The sequence below is a fragment of the Crotalus tigris genome, unplaced genomic scaffold (assembly GCF_016545835.1).
Source record: "Crotalus tigris isolate CLP2741 ecotype Arizona unplaced genomic scaffold, ASM1654583v1 scf7180000023637.1517150, whole genome shotgun sequence".
NCBI classification, from domain to species: domain Eukaryota; kingdom Metazoa; phylum Chordata; class Lepidosauria; order Squamata; family Viperidae; genus Crotalus; species Crotalus tigris.
This window is the reverse complement of record NW_024100094.1, coordinates 1,301,423-1,317,998: the sequence shown is the minus strand read 5'-3', so window position 1 is coordinate 1,317,998 and position 16,576 is coordinate 1,301,423. Positions and strand designations below refer to the sequence as shown.

The following is a 16,576-nucleotide window of genomic DNA, read 5'->3' as shown; positions in this document are numbered from 1 at the left end:
TGTCTGGCCCGGGCAGGCCATGTGGTCTGCCCGGGTCTCTCTGCAGCTTCCTGCACCTGCTCTGTCAATCACAGGCCCAGGACATAACAGTGTCCATTTTAAGTCTTGAGCAGTGGGGGGATTCAGCCAGTTCGCACCTGTGGCAGAACTGGTAGCTAATTTTTTGATGCCCAGGCCCAGAATGGACATCCGGAAGCGGCATCCACACAGAGAACTGGTTGTTCACATATTTGAATCCCACCACTGGTCTTGAGATATTATAGATTAGAACAGACATGTCAAACACAAGACCCAGGGGCCGGATGCGGCCCACGAAGTGGTTTCATGTGGCCCACGAAGCCATCCTGGAAACAGTGAGGGAACGGCCCCTGTTGCCCAGGCCAGCCAGGAGCCAATGTGCAATTCTGTCGTGGCCATCTATGCTGAAACGTATTCAGTCTTAGCTCCACAAGGTCATCTGGAAACAGCGAGGAACCAGGCCCTGCCGCGTCGGCCCCGCCTCCTGGGTGCATGCTGGGGAAGTGTCACCCTTTGTGAGGAATGAAGAAATGCACCATCACCTGGAAGTGGCCAGCAAATGACCCTTCCCTACTTCACATATCTGGCTTGATGGGCTCCACGGGAGAGATTTTGGCAGGCAGCGGGCACTCTCCTCACAGTGCCAAGAGCTGAGCCAGGTGGCGTGAATCTGATGAGGTCTAGCCCCCAGCTTGCCCAGTTTCAGCAGGCAGCAAGGTGCAAAGCTGGTGAGCTTCACACAGCTCGGCTCAACCTCTCGATGCTGTGAGGAGAGTGCCCCACTGCCTGCTGAAATCACACCCACCCCACTCCATCCACGCACACCCAGTAGGCCACACCCACTCTGGCCACACCTATCCACCCCCGCAAAGGAAACTGCAATGCTGATGCGGCCCTCAATGAAATTGAGTTTGACACCCCTGGTTTAGAACCTAGAAACGTGAAGATCTCTACTGTTGATACTGTGTTGTCAAGTATTGTAACTGTCAGAATCCAATCATATTTCATCTCTAGTTATCAATTATAGAAAACCCCATTTCTGCCTTCTCTGGATTCTGTCATACAATGAAGGGAAGGGGGTGAACAAAGGGGCTTTATGGCCCTCACTTCCTTCGGTACAACTTCAAAGGGATTGAATGCAGATAGCATCAAAAAGGCCTAATCATAACAAAGTGGGCTATTACCTTTCATGTAGTTTTCTCTGAAGTCTCCATCCAGCCGGCAGTAAGGAAAAAGGGGGTGGGAACGTAATGCCTGAGACTGTTGCTGGAAGTAGGGGGGGATTGGGTGGGGCTACTGGGAAACCCCTTAAAACCTTGAATGGGAGAGTTTGGACCCCAAGTCCTGTCTAGAATGCCTGCAACCATTTTCTCTTAATAAAGGATTCCTGTTGGAAGAATTATTCCAAGAGTTCTGTCTTCTTAAGATGCAAAGTGGGGTGGGTCCTTAAAGTAACAGGTGATAGAGTAGGAGGGCTTCTCCTAAAATCTATTATCATTTCTACAGTTTTGAGTGTGTTCAAGACTGTTCTGACTGCACCAAAAAGCTAATTGTTCAACTTCCCACCTGTATGCAGATTCGTCATTGTCTCGAATCACTGTTATCTGCAAACTTAAGTACTTTAACAGAGGGATGCTTTTAGATGTAGTCATTGGTATATAGAGAGAAGTGGAGAGAGCACACAGCCCTGGGGGAGAGGGTTGTGCTAATTATACAGGTATCAAATGTAATTTTGCCTAGCTTCACCTGCTGCTTCCTATCTGTTAGAAAGCTTATGATTCACTTACAAGTGTGGTCAGGCACAGCTAGCTGAATCAGTTTAGTTAGAAGAATATCTGAAATGATGGTATTGAATGCCGAGCTGAAGTCTACAAAAAGGACCCTTGCATAAGTCCTTGGAAATTCAAGATGTTGTAGGATGTAATGCAGAGCCATATTAATAGCATCATCTACTGATCTATTTGCTTGGTAGGCAAATTGCAAGGGGTCTAGCAGGGGATCTGTGGTGTTCTTAAGAAAGAGACACTTACAAGTAATTTAATAATGGGGATAAATATGATCATAAGCAGCAGCTAAGTAGCTACATAAGTGAAAGTGTTTTTTTAAAAAAACTGCCATACAAAATTCTGTAATGTACTCAATACATGGTAGCTACAAAGCTTCCAGAACCCATCTTTCATGATTTAATTTATATGCTGTGCAACTCAAATCTGAAACTCATGCAAAAGAGGTCTCAAGCCAGGTTTAAAAAACAAGAAGTTTGGAAGAGACACAACAAGCCTTTAAAGAAAACATCAGTTCCACAAATAAATGCCTTTGCAGACATAAGGTTTCTGGTAATTTCCACAATCCAAGCCAAGATAGCCATGGAGAGCAATGTCCAAAAACCAGAACACATACAGCCGCCTGAAATGCTTTACCTTTTGTCGCCAGGAGCTATCCTTTGGGCCTGAAGAGGGCGCCTGAAATACAATGCCAATCTATCCCTTCCCTCCACCACCCATGTGCGGTTCTCAGCGAGCTAACCCTCAGCAACCAGAACCACAGCGGCAGAATTCTACTTCCGAAGCTTCTGTTGTTAGGGCAAGCGGGCGTACCGTTTCTACGCACAGGAGCCAGCGCGGGCTTTCCCCATCGAGCAGAAGCTACTCTCTTGCTCCTTTCATCTATTGCGCGAAGAAGCCTCCAGTGGGCGGGAGCTTAGGAGAGGTGGAAGGCGCAAGAATCACAATCAGAGGCTGCTCAGTCAAGATAGTAGAAGTCTACTACCGAGATCCGCTGGGATAGGATAAGCGCGAACTTGAGAATCCCTCCATGCCGGCAGGTTTGCCAGGCAGGAAGGGAGGTGCAAGCTCTGGAACATGCAACTGCCTTGCTAGCCGACCTCTTGTTTTCATGGGCAGTAAGTAATTTTTTTTTTATTTTTTTTTTTTTGCCTCCCAACGTCGACGCGAAGGAAGAATGGGAGATGGCCCGCTTTGCCAGTTGTCCCCTGGGCCAGGTTCTTGCGATTTGAAGGCAATAGCGTGCCTTTGGAAGGGAATTTTCGAAAAAAGGGAGAACGTTAAAGTTGCCGAGGAAGATCGTTCTGTAAGTATTTATGCTCAATTGGTGTAATACTTTTCACAGAGAAACTCTCATCCATCATCCACCATCTTTTATGCCGTGCAGAGCTTAACAGTTTAAGTAACCGCAAAAAAGGAGACTGCACTGGTAGTAGGTATCCTTTTCTAGTGATGCTGCTCAATCCTGAAATAAGAGTAGAAATTAAAGTGCTCATGCGCGTATCTAGAGGCTATCCCACAGGCAGCCCATCTTTGCAACGATCCTTAATCCAGTTCGGAGAGTGAGGTGATGTTTTCAGACAAATTGGATTTTTGTTATTCCAATTTAGCTTCTCGGTTTTCCCTTAATCTTAATAAAGATGGATTTTATTTTGAATTTATTATCTGGTCAAACAAATGTGTCAATTGGTTTTGAGAAAACTAGGATAAATATGGAACTCAAATTTATGGACAACAGTCTCAGAAACTGTTTACTTTTGCTATCTTTTCTAAGGCTATATTTTTGTTAAAGACTACTAGCAAATCACTTATATGTTGCAGCAAATGGGTCTATATAACCATTTCAAGTTGAGTGCTTTATTTTTTTGCGGACATTTTAAAGGGTGTGCAGTAAGCAGAGATCTGGATGCCTCAGGTAATTGTGGCTCCCTTGTGTTTTTGTACATATAGATCCTTTTAATTGCTACAGAATGAATCATGTTCTGATCTAACATCAAGTTGGAATATTGTTTTGTTTGAGAGTAGAGATTAACATGTGAAAGCATTAATTATTCCTATTTGTAGTTCAGCAAGGAAGAGGTTTCTATTTTTCAACACAGCTGTGTGATTGAGCTATCTCCACTAGGTTATGTCTAGTCAATGCTTTTTTTGTAAAAAAAAAAAAAAAAGGTGCCGGAACTCACACACATCATACAACCCGCCTTGCCTACCCTACAAGGTTCCATCCAAAAAAGGTGCCAGAACTCTGTTCTGGGCGTTCTATGACAAAAAAAGCCCTGTGTCTAGTCATAATGTGAACAATTTGTTTGCATTATAAATTTATGATGGCTCATCATTGCTATTATGACAGCTTGTGTGAAGAGTACTCAAGCCATAGCTGGGACTGAAATTGAAAAATGCACTCCACATCTTATAGAACTTTGGCAAGTCTCAGCTTCTGATTAATAACTATACATTTTTAAAAACTTTAATTTGGGCCAAGAAAAACTTTACAGTGCAGTCAAACAAACAGAAATTTATTTACTGTACAATTGTATTTACATGATAAGTTGCAATTGCAGCTCAACCATTTCTCTTCTGGAAGATGTTCCTTTTAATTTTAGCCACAGCATCCTACAATCCTATAATAAATTTATAATAAATTTGAAGATACCATTTCTGTATTAATGGTTAAGCAGGACAATTAAGATTGTACAAATGATTGAAGAGTTTTAACTGTCTGCTGTTTTTGTTCAGCTAAGAATTATTGACAAGAGAAATAAGAGGTAATGGATTGCAAAGTGCAATACTAAAACATTCAACTGAAATAATTAGTCAGTTAGATAAAGGGGTTTGTAAATATGCAATGAAATCTGGTGAAATACAATGAAGCATTTGAGAATGAGGATCAACTGATATATATATATATATATATATATATATATATATATATATATATATATATATATATATATATCAATAATGATGGTGAAAATGCGACTCCCGGGCATAATTATAAATGGAATGAATAAAGCGCGTTCACCAGGAGAGTTTAAAGTTAAAATACTTTAATTAAAGTATTTTACTATATTAAAAGGTTGCCAAGCTTTCGTTGGGAAAACTCCCCAACATCTTCAGGGCTGAGAGACTGTTTCTAACAAGATGGTTTAAATGGGTTCCATAGACGTCTGCGCTTGGTTCCTAGACCGTGCCAGCATTCCCCGCTGAACAGCTGATAGGTGGGAGGGGGAATCGGAGTAAAGATTTCTTCCGTCGTTCTCTCGAGCACTTGTGTTCACATCTCCATTTGAATCATCCTCCTACATCATGGTGTCCTCCATGCTCATCTTCCCTCGTAGGTCAATATTCAAGTTAAATCACCCCCATTTCTGTGAGCAAAAGTCTGTTGGTATTTGGGCAGATTTCCTGCTCATGTTACTTTCCCTTTTATCAAGCGAACGGGTCGTCATCACATGTTTTTTCTCCCCTCTCTGTATGGGATATTCACTTCTATTATTATTATGGGTAGTGCTAAATTTAGTGGTTCTATCCTCAAATTTCTTAAGCGCTCCAATGTCATTATTGTTGTTTTCTCCAATTAAAGGGGGTGTGGTTTCCCCTTGATGTTGTTGGGAGGTTTCTGGGTAGTCTATATCAGATTGTTTCTGGTAGGGGGGAGGTGTAGCTCCTGGTTTAGAACGTTGTGGATGTTGATTGTAAGGTTTGTGATATAAAGGATGATGGTTTGAGTTCCATTTTCGTAGCGCTTGTTGTGCTGGGTGCAAGTCAATGTGACGATTGATTGAGTTGTTATTCGAGAACCAGGCTTCTTTTAGCAGCCGACCTCCCTTCGTGGCATCACTGGCTACGATAAGGGTGTTATTGAGGTCGAACTGATGGCCTTGTTGTGCCATATGCATCCAAAGTTGTGAGTGTGGTTCACCTCGTTTTATGGCCAGTTTGTGTTCGTGGAGGCGAGTTTTCAAGCGTTTGGCTGTTTCTCCCACATAGTTGCCTTCGCAGTTTTTGCAGTTGATCTTATAAACAATAGCAGATTTCTCCATGGTAGGTAGGGGGTCCTTTGGACGCATAATTTTTGATCGTAGGGTTTGGTTAGGTCTGTGAGCTACTTCTATACCATGGGGTGCTAGTAGTCTGGCTGTGGCCTCTGAGATGTTACTTATGTATGGGAGGGAGATGCGTGTTTTTTGTAGGGGGGAATCCCTTCTTCGTTGGGTGGTCTGGTGCTGGAAAGTTGTACAATGTTGTTTGATAAATTTTAATGGATAACCATTATACATGCACGTACGGAAGAGGTGTCTCCTCTCTTCTTTCTTATATTCATCCGTGCTGCAGTGGGAGTCAACGCGTTACCCCTACCTACCATGGAGAAATCTGCTATTGTCAGCCCTGAAGATGTTGGGGAGTTTTCCCAACGAAAGCTTGGCAACCTTTTAATATAGTAAAATACTTTAATTAAAGTATTTTAACTTTAAACTCTCCTGGTGAACGCGCTTTATTCATTCCATATATATATATATATATATATATATATATATATATATATATATATATATATATATATACTATTACTACTACATATATATTACTACTATTACTACTACAGCTTCTGCTGATCTGATCTTTAGTTTTGCTAGATATTTGAATTCAGCAGAAGCCCTTGTTATGAGGATATGAGTCAACTTTTTGTGATAGACCAGGTCAGGAAACAGACTTTTCACTGCATTGGAGGATTAGAATTATATTTTATTGAGATGGGCTATAATAATAGAATCTTGCAAGCCTGATGGGACTTTACCTCCCTTCCCTCTTTATATCCCAGTGAATCGTCGAGGAGCCTGCATGAGTCTCTTTCAAATACGTAATATCTTGTTTCCCAAGACTGAAGGAATGTTTCAACCCTTTTTGCTTTTAAAATGGTTCTTGCCTATTTCTCTCAAGGTTATTTCCTTGATTCCCTAAAATATGCTTCTGAAACATAAGAGGCTTGCTGGAAGAATATTATGTAATTTATTTAAAAATATCCCATTAAAAGTAAAATAAAATGTTCACATTCATCCTGGGTGCAGAGTATGGACATAGTTCAGCTATAGATAAATGTTGCTTGATTATATTAGTAAAAAAGTAAATTAAGAAATACTTTGGTAGAAGCAAGCTGTTCTCAACTACATCTTCAAGAGACAAAAGCACAAAAGAAATCACTTAGTGACCCTCATAGTGCTCAAAAGAGGCTTATATTGGAAAGCTCAATGTTTCATGAAATTAATTCATGAAAGAATCAGCCATTATATGTAGTTTAAATATATATTTCAGACTTATGATTCTAAAATATTGAGGATAGGATGACTTCAGAAGAGCGCAATTTTTAAGGCCCAATTCTAAAAAGTAACTTTGGCATTCTGGAAAATAAAACCAGTCTGAATGAAATATATTTCAGATTAGTGGAAGAATGGAATAAAGTCACAATTTGCTTCTGACTTTCATTTGGAATTTCAGACTGGGTCCTGACTTGGTTTGGATTTATTTGGAGGTTGCCCAGTTCAATTTTTTAATGTTTATGTTTTTAGTGTGAAAAACAAATGGCTGCAACTCCCACAGAAAGCAATACTGTAGTGGTTTTGTCACGCTGCCATGAGGTCCTCAAGTGTATACTGATTGGGGCACAAAAGGCTGATATTCATATGTGCTGTTGTCTGAATGTCACCACAATTGCAAAGAGCAGAAGTTCGTTGTGATTATTATATATGTTATTGTTATATATGTTACAACTTGAAACAAGTTGGACAAATAGTTGTCCAATCTCTTCTTGAAAACCTCAGCAATGGAGGAGCCACAACTTCTGGAGGCAAGCCATTCCACTGATTAATTGATCTCAGTATAAGGAAATTTCTCCTTACTTCTAGATTGGTTCTCTCCTTGATAAATAAATTGTGATTTTATTTATCTGCCTCTTGTCTTGCCATCAGGTGCTTTGTGAAATGGTTGCCACCCTTTTCTTTGTGGCAGCCCCTCAAATATTGGAACACTACTATCATGTCACCTCAATCATTTTTACTAGACTAGACATAACCAATTTCTGCAATCGTTCTTCATATGTTTCAGCCTCCAGCTCCTAATCATCTTTGTTGTGCTTCTCTGCACTCTTTTTAGAGTATCAACATTGTTTTTATATTGTGGCAACTAAAACTGGGTGCAATATTCCAAGTAGGGTTCTACCAAGACATTATAAAGCAATGCTAACACTTCACATGATATTGATTCTGTCCCTCGGTTAATACAGATAGTCCTTGACTTATGACTGCAGTTGAGCCCAAAATTTATGTTGCTAAGTGAGAAATTTGTTAAGTGAGTGCTGCCCCATTTTATGACCTTTCTTGCCAGAGTTGTTGAGTCACCACGGTTTTTAAGTTAGGAACATGTTTGTTAAATGAGTCTGGCTTCGCCATTGAGTTTGTTTGTCAGAAGGTTTCAAAAGGTGATCACATGACCCTGGGATATTGCAACCATTATAAATGTCTATGGAGATTCTCAGTCTTCCAGGTTGGGGTTGTCGCAAAGATGCTTTTGCAGGAGGCAACTGGACTTTATTGTTTTTCTTTGAAGATGTCTCACTTCTCATCCAAGAAGCTTCTTCAGCTCTGACAAGATGGTGGGGAATGGAAGGATTTATATTCTTGCAGACAAATGGTCATTTGCATTCTTTTAGAGAATCAGTAAAGCCATTTGGAGGTTTATCAGCATCCTCTACTCAGGTGATCCTGATGACACAGATAAGTCTCCAGGTGGCATCAATGACTTGCTAAAAGAATGCAAATGACCAACTGTCTGCAAGGAATATAAATCCTTCCATTCCCTACCATCCAGTCAGAACTGAAAAAGTTTCTTGGATGAGAAGCAAAATGTCTTCAAAGAAAAAAAAAGTCCAGTTGCCTCATGAAAAAGCACCTTTGGGATGACCATGGGGATGCTGCAATGGTCGCAAGTGTGAAAAGGGGTCATAAGTCACTTTTTTTCAGTGCTGTTGTAACTTCAAATGGTCATTAAAGGAACTGTTTGAGGACTACCTATACAGCCTAGGACTTTGTTGGCTGTTTTGGCAGCTGCAGTATACTGCTGGCTCATATTTAAGTGGTTGTCCACTAGGACACCTAGATCCTTCTCACAGTTACTGCGGTTGAGCTGGGTGTCATCTATTCAATACTTGTGCATTTGTTTTTGTTTTTTCCTTGCCTAAGTGTAAACCTTACTTTTGTCACCACTGAATTTCATTTTGTTGGAAAGGGCTCAAGTCTGTCAAGATCTTTTTTGATCTTGAGCCTATCTTCTGGGGTGTTAGCTATTCCTGTCAGCTTGCTGTTGTCTACAAATTTGATGAGTTCCTCATCTAAATAATTTGTGAAGATGTTGAAGAGTACTGGGCCAGATTCATTCATGAATCTTGGGGTACCCCACTGCATGCTTTCTTCCATGTAGATGTAATTCCATTGAGGACTACACATTTTGATTTGTCGCTTGTCCATGTTAGTCTTTTAGTCCCTCTTGTGGTTAATATAGAACTTAAATGCAAGTGAAGTTGCCCTCTAGATATAGTTTGCAATCCATAGATCTATAAAAAATGATAGATGAATAAGAAGATGAAAAGAAAAGTAAAATCTCAGCTGAAAATAAAAAATGAAATATCAGCTTGAATTTAGTGTAAAAGATTATATTATAATACTGAAGAGGTTCTTTCCTTTAAAATGTTCTAAACTTTATAGTTTGTAATTCAAAGAAAGTAGAGTCGTAATTGCAGATAACTAGAAATCTGTGGTGTCTTGTTGCAGTTTAGTTAGAGTACAATTTTTCAATCCTCATAAATCAGTTTACAATCCTCAAAAATTTGCAGTCTTGCTTTGTGGTTAATGTAAACAAATCTTGCCTTGTAACAGCCAGAGAATCCATAGTGTAAATAGCACTATAGTGTAAACAAATACTTGAATAAATTATCCCTGAGTTTTTTTTCAGTTCATATTCATATTCAGATCATTCAGATCATTTGGTTCATATAAATTCAGTTCAGGAATTATAATCCTTATAAATATGTAGTCCTTATGGTTGGAGAGGGGGAAAAAAACCCTTTCCACAGAGATTTCATCCAATTATTTTACAAATTATAATTCTTGAAAGTACACACAGTAAATGATAACAGAACCCAACAGAGTGCTGACAGCCATGCTACTCAGCTGAACTAGCAGAGTAAAACTTTGTATCCAAGTAGAACATTGTTTCATTACAAAGACTTACAGTGGGGCAAAAAAGTATTTAGTCAGCCACCAATTGTGCAAGTTCTCCCACTTAAAAAGATGAGAGAGGCCTGTAATTGTCATCATAGGTAGACCTCAACTATGAGAGACAAAATGAGAAAACAAATCCACATTGTCTGATTTGGAAAGAATTTTTTTGCAAATTATGATGGAAAATAAGTATGTGGTCACCTACAAACAAACAAGATTTCTGGCTCTCACAGACCTGTAACTTCTTCTTTAAGAAGCTCCTCTGTCCTCCATTCATTACCTGTATTAATGGCACCTGTTTGAACTTGTTATCAGTATAAAAGATACCTGTCCACAACCTCAAACAGTCACACTCCAAACTCCACTATGGTGAAGACCAAAAAGCTGTCGAAGGACACCAGAAACAAAATTGTAGACCTGCACCAGGCTGGGAAGACTGAATCTGCAATAGGCAAGCAGCTTGGTGTGAAGAAATCAACTGTGGGAGCAATAATTAGAAAATGGAAGACATTCAAGACCACTGATAATCTCCCTCGATCTGGGGCTCCACACAAGATCTCACCCCATGGGGTCAACATGATCACAAGAATGGTGAGCAAAAATCCCAGAACCACACGGGGGGACCTAGTGAATGACCTGCAGAGATCTGGGACCAACGTAACAAAGGCAACCATCAGTAACACACTATGCCGCCAGGAACTCAGATCCTGCAGTCCCAGACGTGTCCGCCTGCTTAAGCCAGTACATGTCCGGGCCTGTCTGAAGTTTGCTAGAGAGCATTTGGATGATCCAGAAGAGGATAGGGAGAATGTCATATGGTCAGATGAAACCAAAGTAGAACTGTTTGGTAGAAACACAACTCGTCGTGTTTGGAGGAGAGAGAATACTGAGTTGCATCCAAAGAACACCATACCTACTGTGAAGCATGGGGGTGGCAACATCATGCTTTGGGGCTGTTTCTCTGCAAAGGGACCAGGACGACTGATCCGTGTACAGGAAAGAATGAATGGGGCCATGTATCATGAGATTTTGAGTGCAAACCTCCTTCCATCAGCAAGGGCATTGAAGATGAAATGTGGCTGGGTCTTTCAGCATAACAATGATCCCAAACACACCACTCGGGCAATGAAGGAGTGGCTTCGTAAAAAGCATTTCAAGGTCCTGGGGTGGCCTAGCTAGTCTCCAGATCTCAACCTCATAGAAAACCTTTGGAGGGAGTTGAAAGTCTGTGTTGCCCAGCGACAGCCCCAAAACATCACTGCTCTAGAGGAGATCTGCATGGAGGAATGGGCCAACATACCAGCAACAGTGTGTGCCAACCTTATGAAGACTTACAGAAAATGTTTGACCTCTGTCATTGCCAACAAAGGATATATAACTAAGTATTGAGATGAACTTTTGATATTGAACACATACTTATTTTCCACCATAATTTGCAAATAAATTCTTTCCAAATCAGACAATGTGATTGTCTGGATTTGTTTTCTCATTTTGTCTCTCATAGTTGAGGTCTACCTATGATGACAATTACAGGCCTCTCTCATCTTTTTAAGTGGGAGAACTTGCACAATTGGTGGCTAACTAAATACTTTTTTGCCCCACTGTATCTGTCAGAATCCAATTATATTTGGATATATAATCAAATTTCCGAAGGGGGACCCTATGGACTTAAAATCCCAAGGGGGGCTACCAGAATCAAGAATAGAAAAAGCATCCATGGGAGAGGAAAAGGGACTAACAGAAATACCAGAGGAATACAGAGACCTTGCTGAAGTTTTCAGTGAGGAGAGGGTGGATGAGCTCCCCCCCCCAGCAACCCACAGACTGTGCCATTGAATTCAAGCCTGGGGCAAAACTCCTGAAGCCCAGATTATACTCCATGAGCCCAAAGGAGAAGGAGGAAATGGAAAGATTCATAAAAAAAAACCTAGAGAGAGGGTTCATTGAGCCAGCCAAGCCTAAAGTGGCTGCCCCGGTCCTCTTTAGAGAGAAGAAGGATGGCTCTTTACCCTTATGCGTGGATTATAGGGCCCTGAATACAATCAGTGAAAGCAACCTATACCCTCTGCCCCTCATGAAAGACATGCTGTCACACCTCTCGATAGGGAATTTTTTTTTCTAAACTAGACCTAAGGGAAGCTTACTATCGCATGAGAATTAAGGAAGGGGACAAATGGAAGACCGCATTTAACTGCCCCATGGGGTGCTATCAATTCAAAGTCTTGCCATTTGGATTACAAGGGGGCCCTGCAGTCTTTATGCAATTAATCAATGACATTCTAAGGGAACACCTGTTTAAGGGGTCCTTGTTTACTTGGACGACATTCTTATCTTCACCGAAACAAAAGAGGAACATGTCAACCTAGTCAGAGTGGTTTTAAAGAAACTGTGAGCCGCCCATCTATATGCCAAACTCTCAAAATGCGAATTCCACCAGGAAAGGATAGACTACCTAGGTTATCGCATATCCCCCCAGGGCATTGAAATGGACCCAGAGAAGGTCAGAGCAGTATTAGATTGGGCACCACCCCACACAAGAAAGCAACTACAAAGTTTCCTGGGCTTTGCAAACTTTTACCGCCAATTCATCCCCTCATTTGTCCAGATAGCCTTCCCCCTCACTAACTTACTAAAAACGAAGGGAGCATCCTCAGTAAAACCTAGCCAGCAACTAACATGGACAATGGAGTGCCAAGCAGTGTTTGAGACTTTTTTCTGCCGAACCAGTACTAAGGCACCCAGACATGGATAAGCCCTTCGTAATACAGGCAGATTTATTTATTTATTTATTTATTTATTTATGAGACTTATATATCGCTTTAAATGCAAGCACTCTCTAAGCAGTGTACACCAGTAAGCAATGTATATATATATTTACATTGCCCCCAACAATCTGGGTCCTCATTTTACCTACCCCGGAAGGATGGAAGGCTGAGTCAACCTTGAGCCGGTGAGATTTGAACCGCTGACCTGCTGAACACAGTCAGCTAAAGTGGCCTGCAGTACTGCACTCTAACTGCTGCGCCACCTTGGCGCAGCAGTTAGAGTGCAAGTAATATGGTAGTGGGGGCTGTTCTATTACAAGAAAACGAAGATGAAGTATTGCAACCCTGTGCATATACATCCAAGAAACTCACGGAAACAGAACAGCGCTGGCCCATATGGGAGAAGGAGGCATACGGAAGCTTACTTTCACAGTTTCTACTGTTGAGCCAGGTACTACCTATTTGTAGAGCCTGTGAGGTCTAAGCATAGTTGGTTGATACTGTTATGTTGCTAGTATGTGCAAGAGAGGGAAGATATAATCAGGGTCGGTATTGCTTCTGCATGTATTTGCCCCTGTGACTAGGGAAGCATATGGTAGGCTGCATATCTTCTGCTATGTGTCATGTAACAGGGAACAAAGAAGGGATGGAAAGCACTGAGAAATTTTTTTCTGGACTAAGTTTCTCTATATCCTCTGGTTGGGTCTGATTCAATTTTTAATTCTGTAATGTTGTTGTTGGCTTTTTCTGCCATACCAGATTTGGTCTATTTCTATTGTATTTTCAGAAAATGATCCTGGTGTTGGACAAATAGAATCCTGAGCCCATTTACATTATTTTTTTTCTAACATTTGTTGGTTTGGAAAGAATAAAAAGTCCTATAATCATAGGATAGCAACTTGCAGAAAAAGCTCCTATACATTTTAAAATCTGAGCACTGATTAAACCCCTATATAAAAGATAATGTGAACCATCTATAGCAGGCATGTCAAACTCGCGATGTCACATGACGTCGCGCAACGTATCGGGCCGGTTTTGCCATTGCCAGCAATGGGGTGGGCGTGGCTTCCAGATGACGCATCCGGCCCACAGGCCAGCAGTTTGACACCCCTGATCTATAGTGTTAAATACAAAATGTCAGACTTTGAGAAGAAATTAAATGTTAACATTCCTCCAAAACTATACAGCCCATATGACTGAAAAGAGATTAATTAAAAACTAGATTTTTAAAACTTGAATATGAAATTTAGAATTCTTTGATCAGTTTTACTGCAATAAATACACTGATGCTTCCTGTGTTAAGGTAAATAGCTGTCTATTTAAAATCATCTAATGAAGAGGAGTCTTCTAATTTGCAGATAGTCTTCCAGTTCAGGTCCTATCTAAATTATTATAATTTATTTGAATTTCTTTCTGTACAATGACCCTTCAAATATATTAAGATAACCATCATCTTACTTCTTACTGTATAAATCTGCTGGAAGTTTAGGTAGTACTTGCTTAGTTTTTATTTTGCCTTTATTAGCTATGCATCAACCATGTCTTTAGCAATAATATTTGAAATCGAGATTGCTTCAAGATCATATGGCAATTTGAGTTTTGTTTAACATTTATAGAATTAATGATTTTTTAAGTTATATACATACAAGGCAGCACAGACCGTTACAGTCTTTAGCATACATGCCAAACTTGTAAGAGAATTGTAATGAGCAGAAATTTTGCAGTTACTGTAAATGCCGGCATATAAGGCGACTTCTGCGAGCGTTGAAATCGGCGCCAAAGACGGGGGTCGTCTTATACGCCAAGTCGTCTTATACGCCGGAAATACTGATAGTTTCCGGCGTATAAGACGACGTTCTAGGAATGTGGCCCGGTGATAAAGACGGGGGTCGTCTTATACGCCGGGTTGCCTTGTACGCCGGCATATACGGTAACTGTTACTTGATGGAGTTTGTATTACAAGCTGCTTCATGGGGCCTTAGGAATTGATTCAAGGCCATCCACAGTCTGCAAAATTAATGATGAATTTCTAATTAAAATTAGCAATGCCTGGCAAAGAAAGAAAGCTAGAATAAGACTGAAGAAAGTTGGGATTTTGACTTATTAGTGAGAATTAAAATAGAATATACTCAAATAGATAAGATGTGTACTTTGAATACTAGATATTGTTATGAGTTGAGATAAAGAAAACTTTGGTCATTTAAAACTTGGAAGTATAAATATTAACAGTTAAATTTGAACATTGATTTGCTTACAAAGGTTAAATGTATATAAGCTAAAAATCTATTGATGAATGTAATAAATATGTTTTTACTTAGCGGTAATAATAAAAATTTCTAGCTTAAATATGAGATAGTAGATATTAAGAGAAAAAGAGAGGAAGTATTAAATGTTGAAATAAGAGAAATTTTGGTTACTACATTTAAGATATTTGGAAATTACCAGAAAATAAGAATATTGTATTGTTAATCAGTTAATGTAAGATGGTGAGAATTTAAATAGATAAGAAGTGCATCCTGACCATTAGATCTTGTGATGAATTGTGATAAAGGAAATTGGAGTTATTTAAAACTTGGAAATTATAAATATTAAATGTTAAATTTAAATATTAACGGGAAACTAAAAATTGGGAAAAACTTATTAGGACATTGATTGTCTAAAAAGATTGAATGTTAAAATAACTAGGATATGTATAAATTAAAAATTATTGATAAATGTAAAAAAGTTATTTTTATTTAATTGGTATAATAAGAATTGTATTAATTTAAATATAAGACAGTAAATACCAAGGGGAAAAGAGAAGAAATATTTACTGTAATAGTTTGTGATCTGTACTAAAGTTATTTGTATGTTATTGAATTATTGACCTATTCATCCGCCACCTTGCTTTTCAAATATTTAAATGTAAAACTAGAAAATCAATAAAATTTTCTTTAAAAAAAAAGAGTAGGAGACTTCCGGTGGATCAAGCCGCAACGATGGCAGCTTTCTTAGAAGCCGCCCGTTCCCAGATCGTGTAAAAGCCGGTGGGACTTTGACAATCAGCTGTCCCACAGCTTGAATATCTTCCCTGGGAGAAAGGGAAGAGAAGAGCCGCTCAGGTAGAGGAAGAGCTCCCCTGGATCCCCTATAACTTTGGAGATCGGAGGGTAGAGCTCCCTCGGAGCCTGAGCCAACTCCGCGCTCCAGGACGCCTTTGTCCCAAAGTTGCCGCTCCCACATCTGCTTTTTTCGGAGGCTTTGTGAGTATTTATATGCAGACGGAGCAGACCAGGAGAAAGTGGATTTAGGATTGATTGTGATTTTAACTCCTGCAAGTATCTTCTCCCTTTTTATTGTTTACTTTCCCTTTTGAAGAAGAAAAGGAAAGTGAAAGGCAAAATGGTGACTGTCTTTCTTGTTTGATTTTGCAACAAAGTTAAAAAAGTTGGTTACAGTTTGTGTCTCAAATATAGAGGCAAGAATCTTGTTCCCTTTTTCTCTTTTTTCTTTTTTATTATTATTATTATTTAAAGAACTGTGATATTATAGAGGCAAGAATTTTGCTTCTTTGAATTTAAGAGAATGGCTTCAAAACGTTTGGTCTCAGTTCCTAAAGCTTCTATCTCCTCCCCAATGACTCAATCTGTTTCTCAGGCTAAACCAAAGTCACCCCCACCCTCCCCTCCTCCTGCAATTTCTCTTAAAGATGTACAAGAAGCTTTAAAAATGAATGCTTTGCATATTAAAGAGGAGG

General features: G+C 39.8%; 1 protein-coding gene across 2 annotated transcripts in view; it reads left to right on the top strand.

Annotated features, from left to right (window-relative positions):
- Nucleotides 1–2,428: 2,428 nt before the first annotated feature.
- TRPC4 (transient receptor potential cation channel subfamily C member 4) overlaps nucleotides 2,429–16,576 on the top strand; it is a 188,872-nt gene continuing 174,724 nt past the window's right edge. Inside the window, exon 1 of one of the 2 annotated variants that reach the window (XM_039320405.1) lies at nucleotides 2,429–3,108. In XM_039320405.1, the coding sequence (XP_039176339.1) occupies nucleotides 2,980–3,108 (129 nt within the window). In that variant the 5' untranslated portion in view covers nucleotides 2,429–2,979. The remainder of the gene's footprint in view (nucleotides 3,109–16,576) is intronic. The other variant, XM_039320406.1, reaches the window with a different exon arrangement.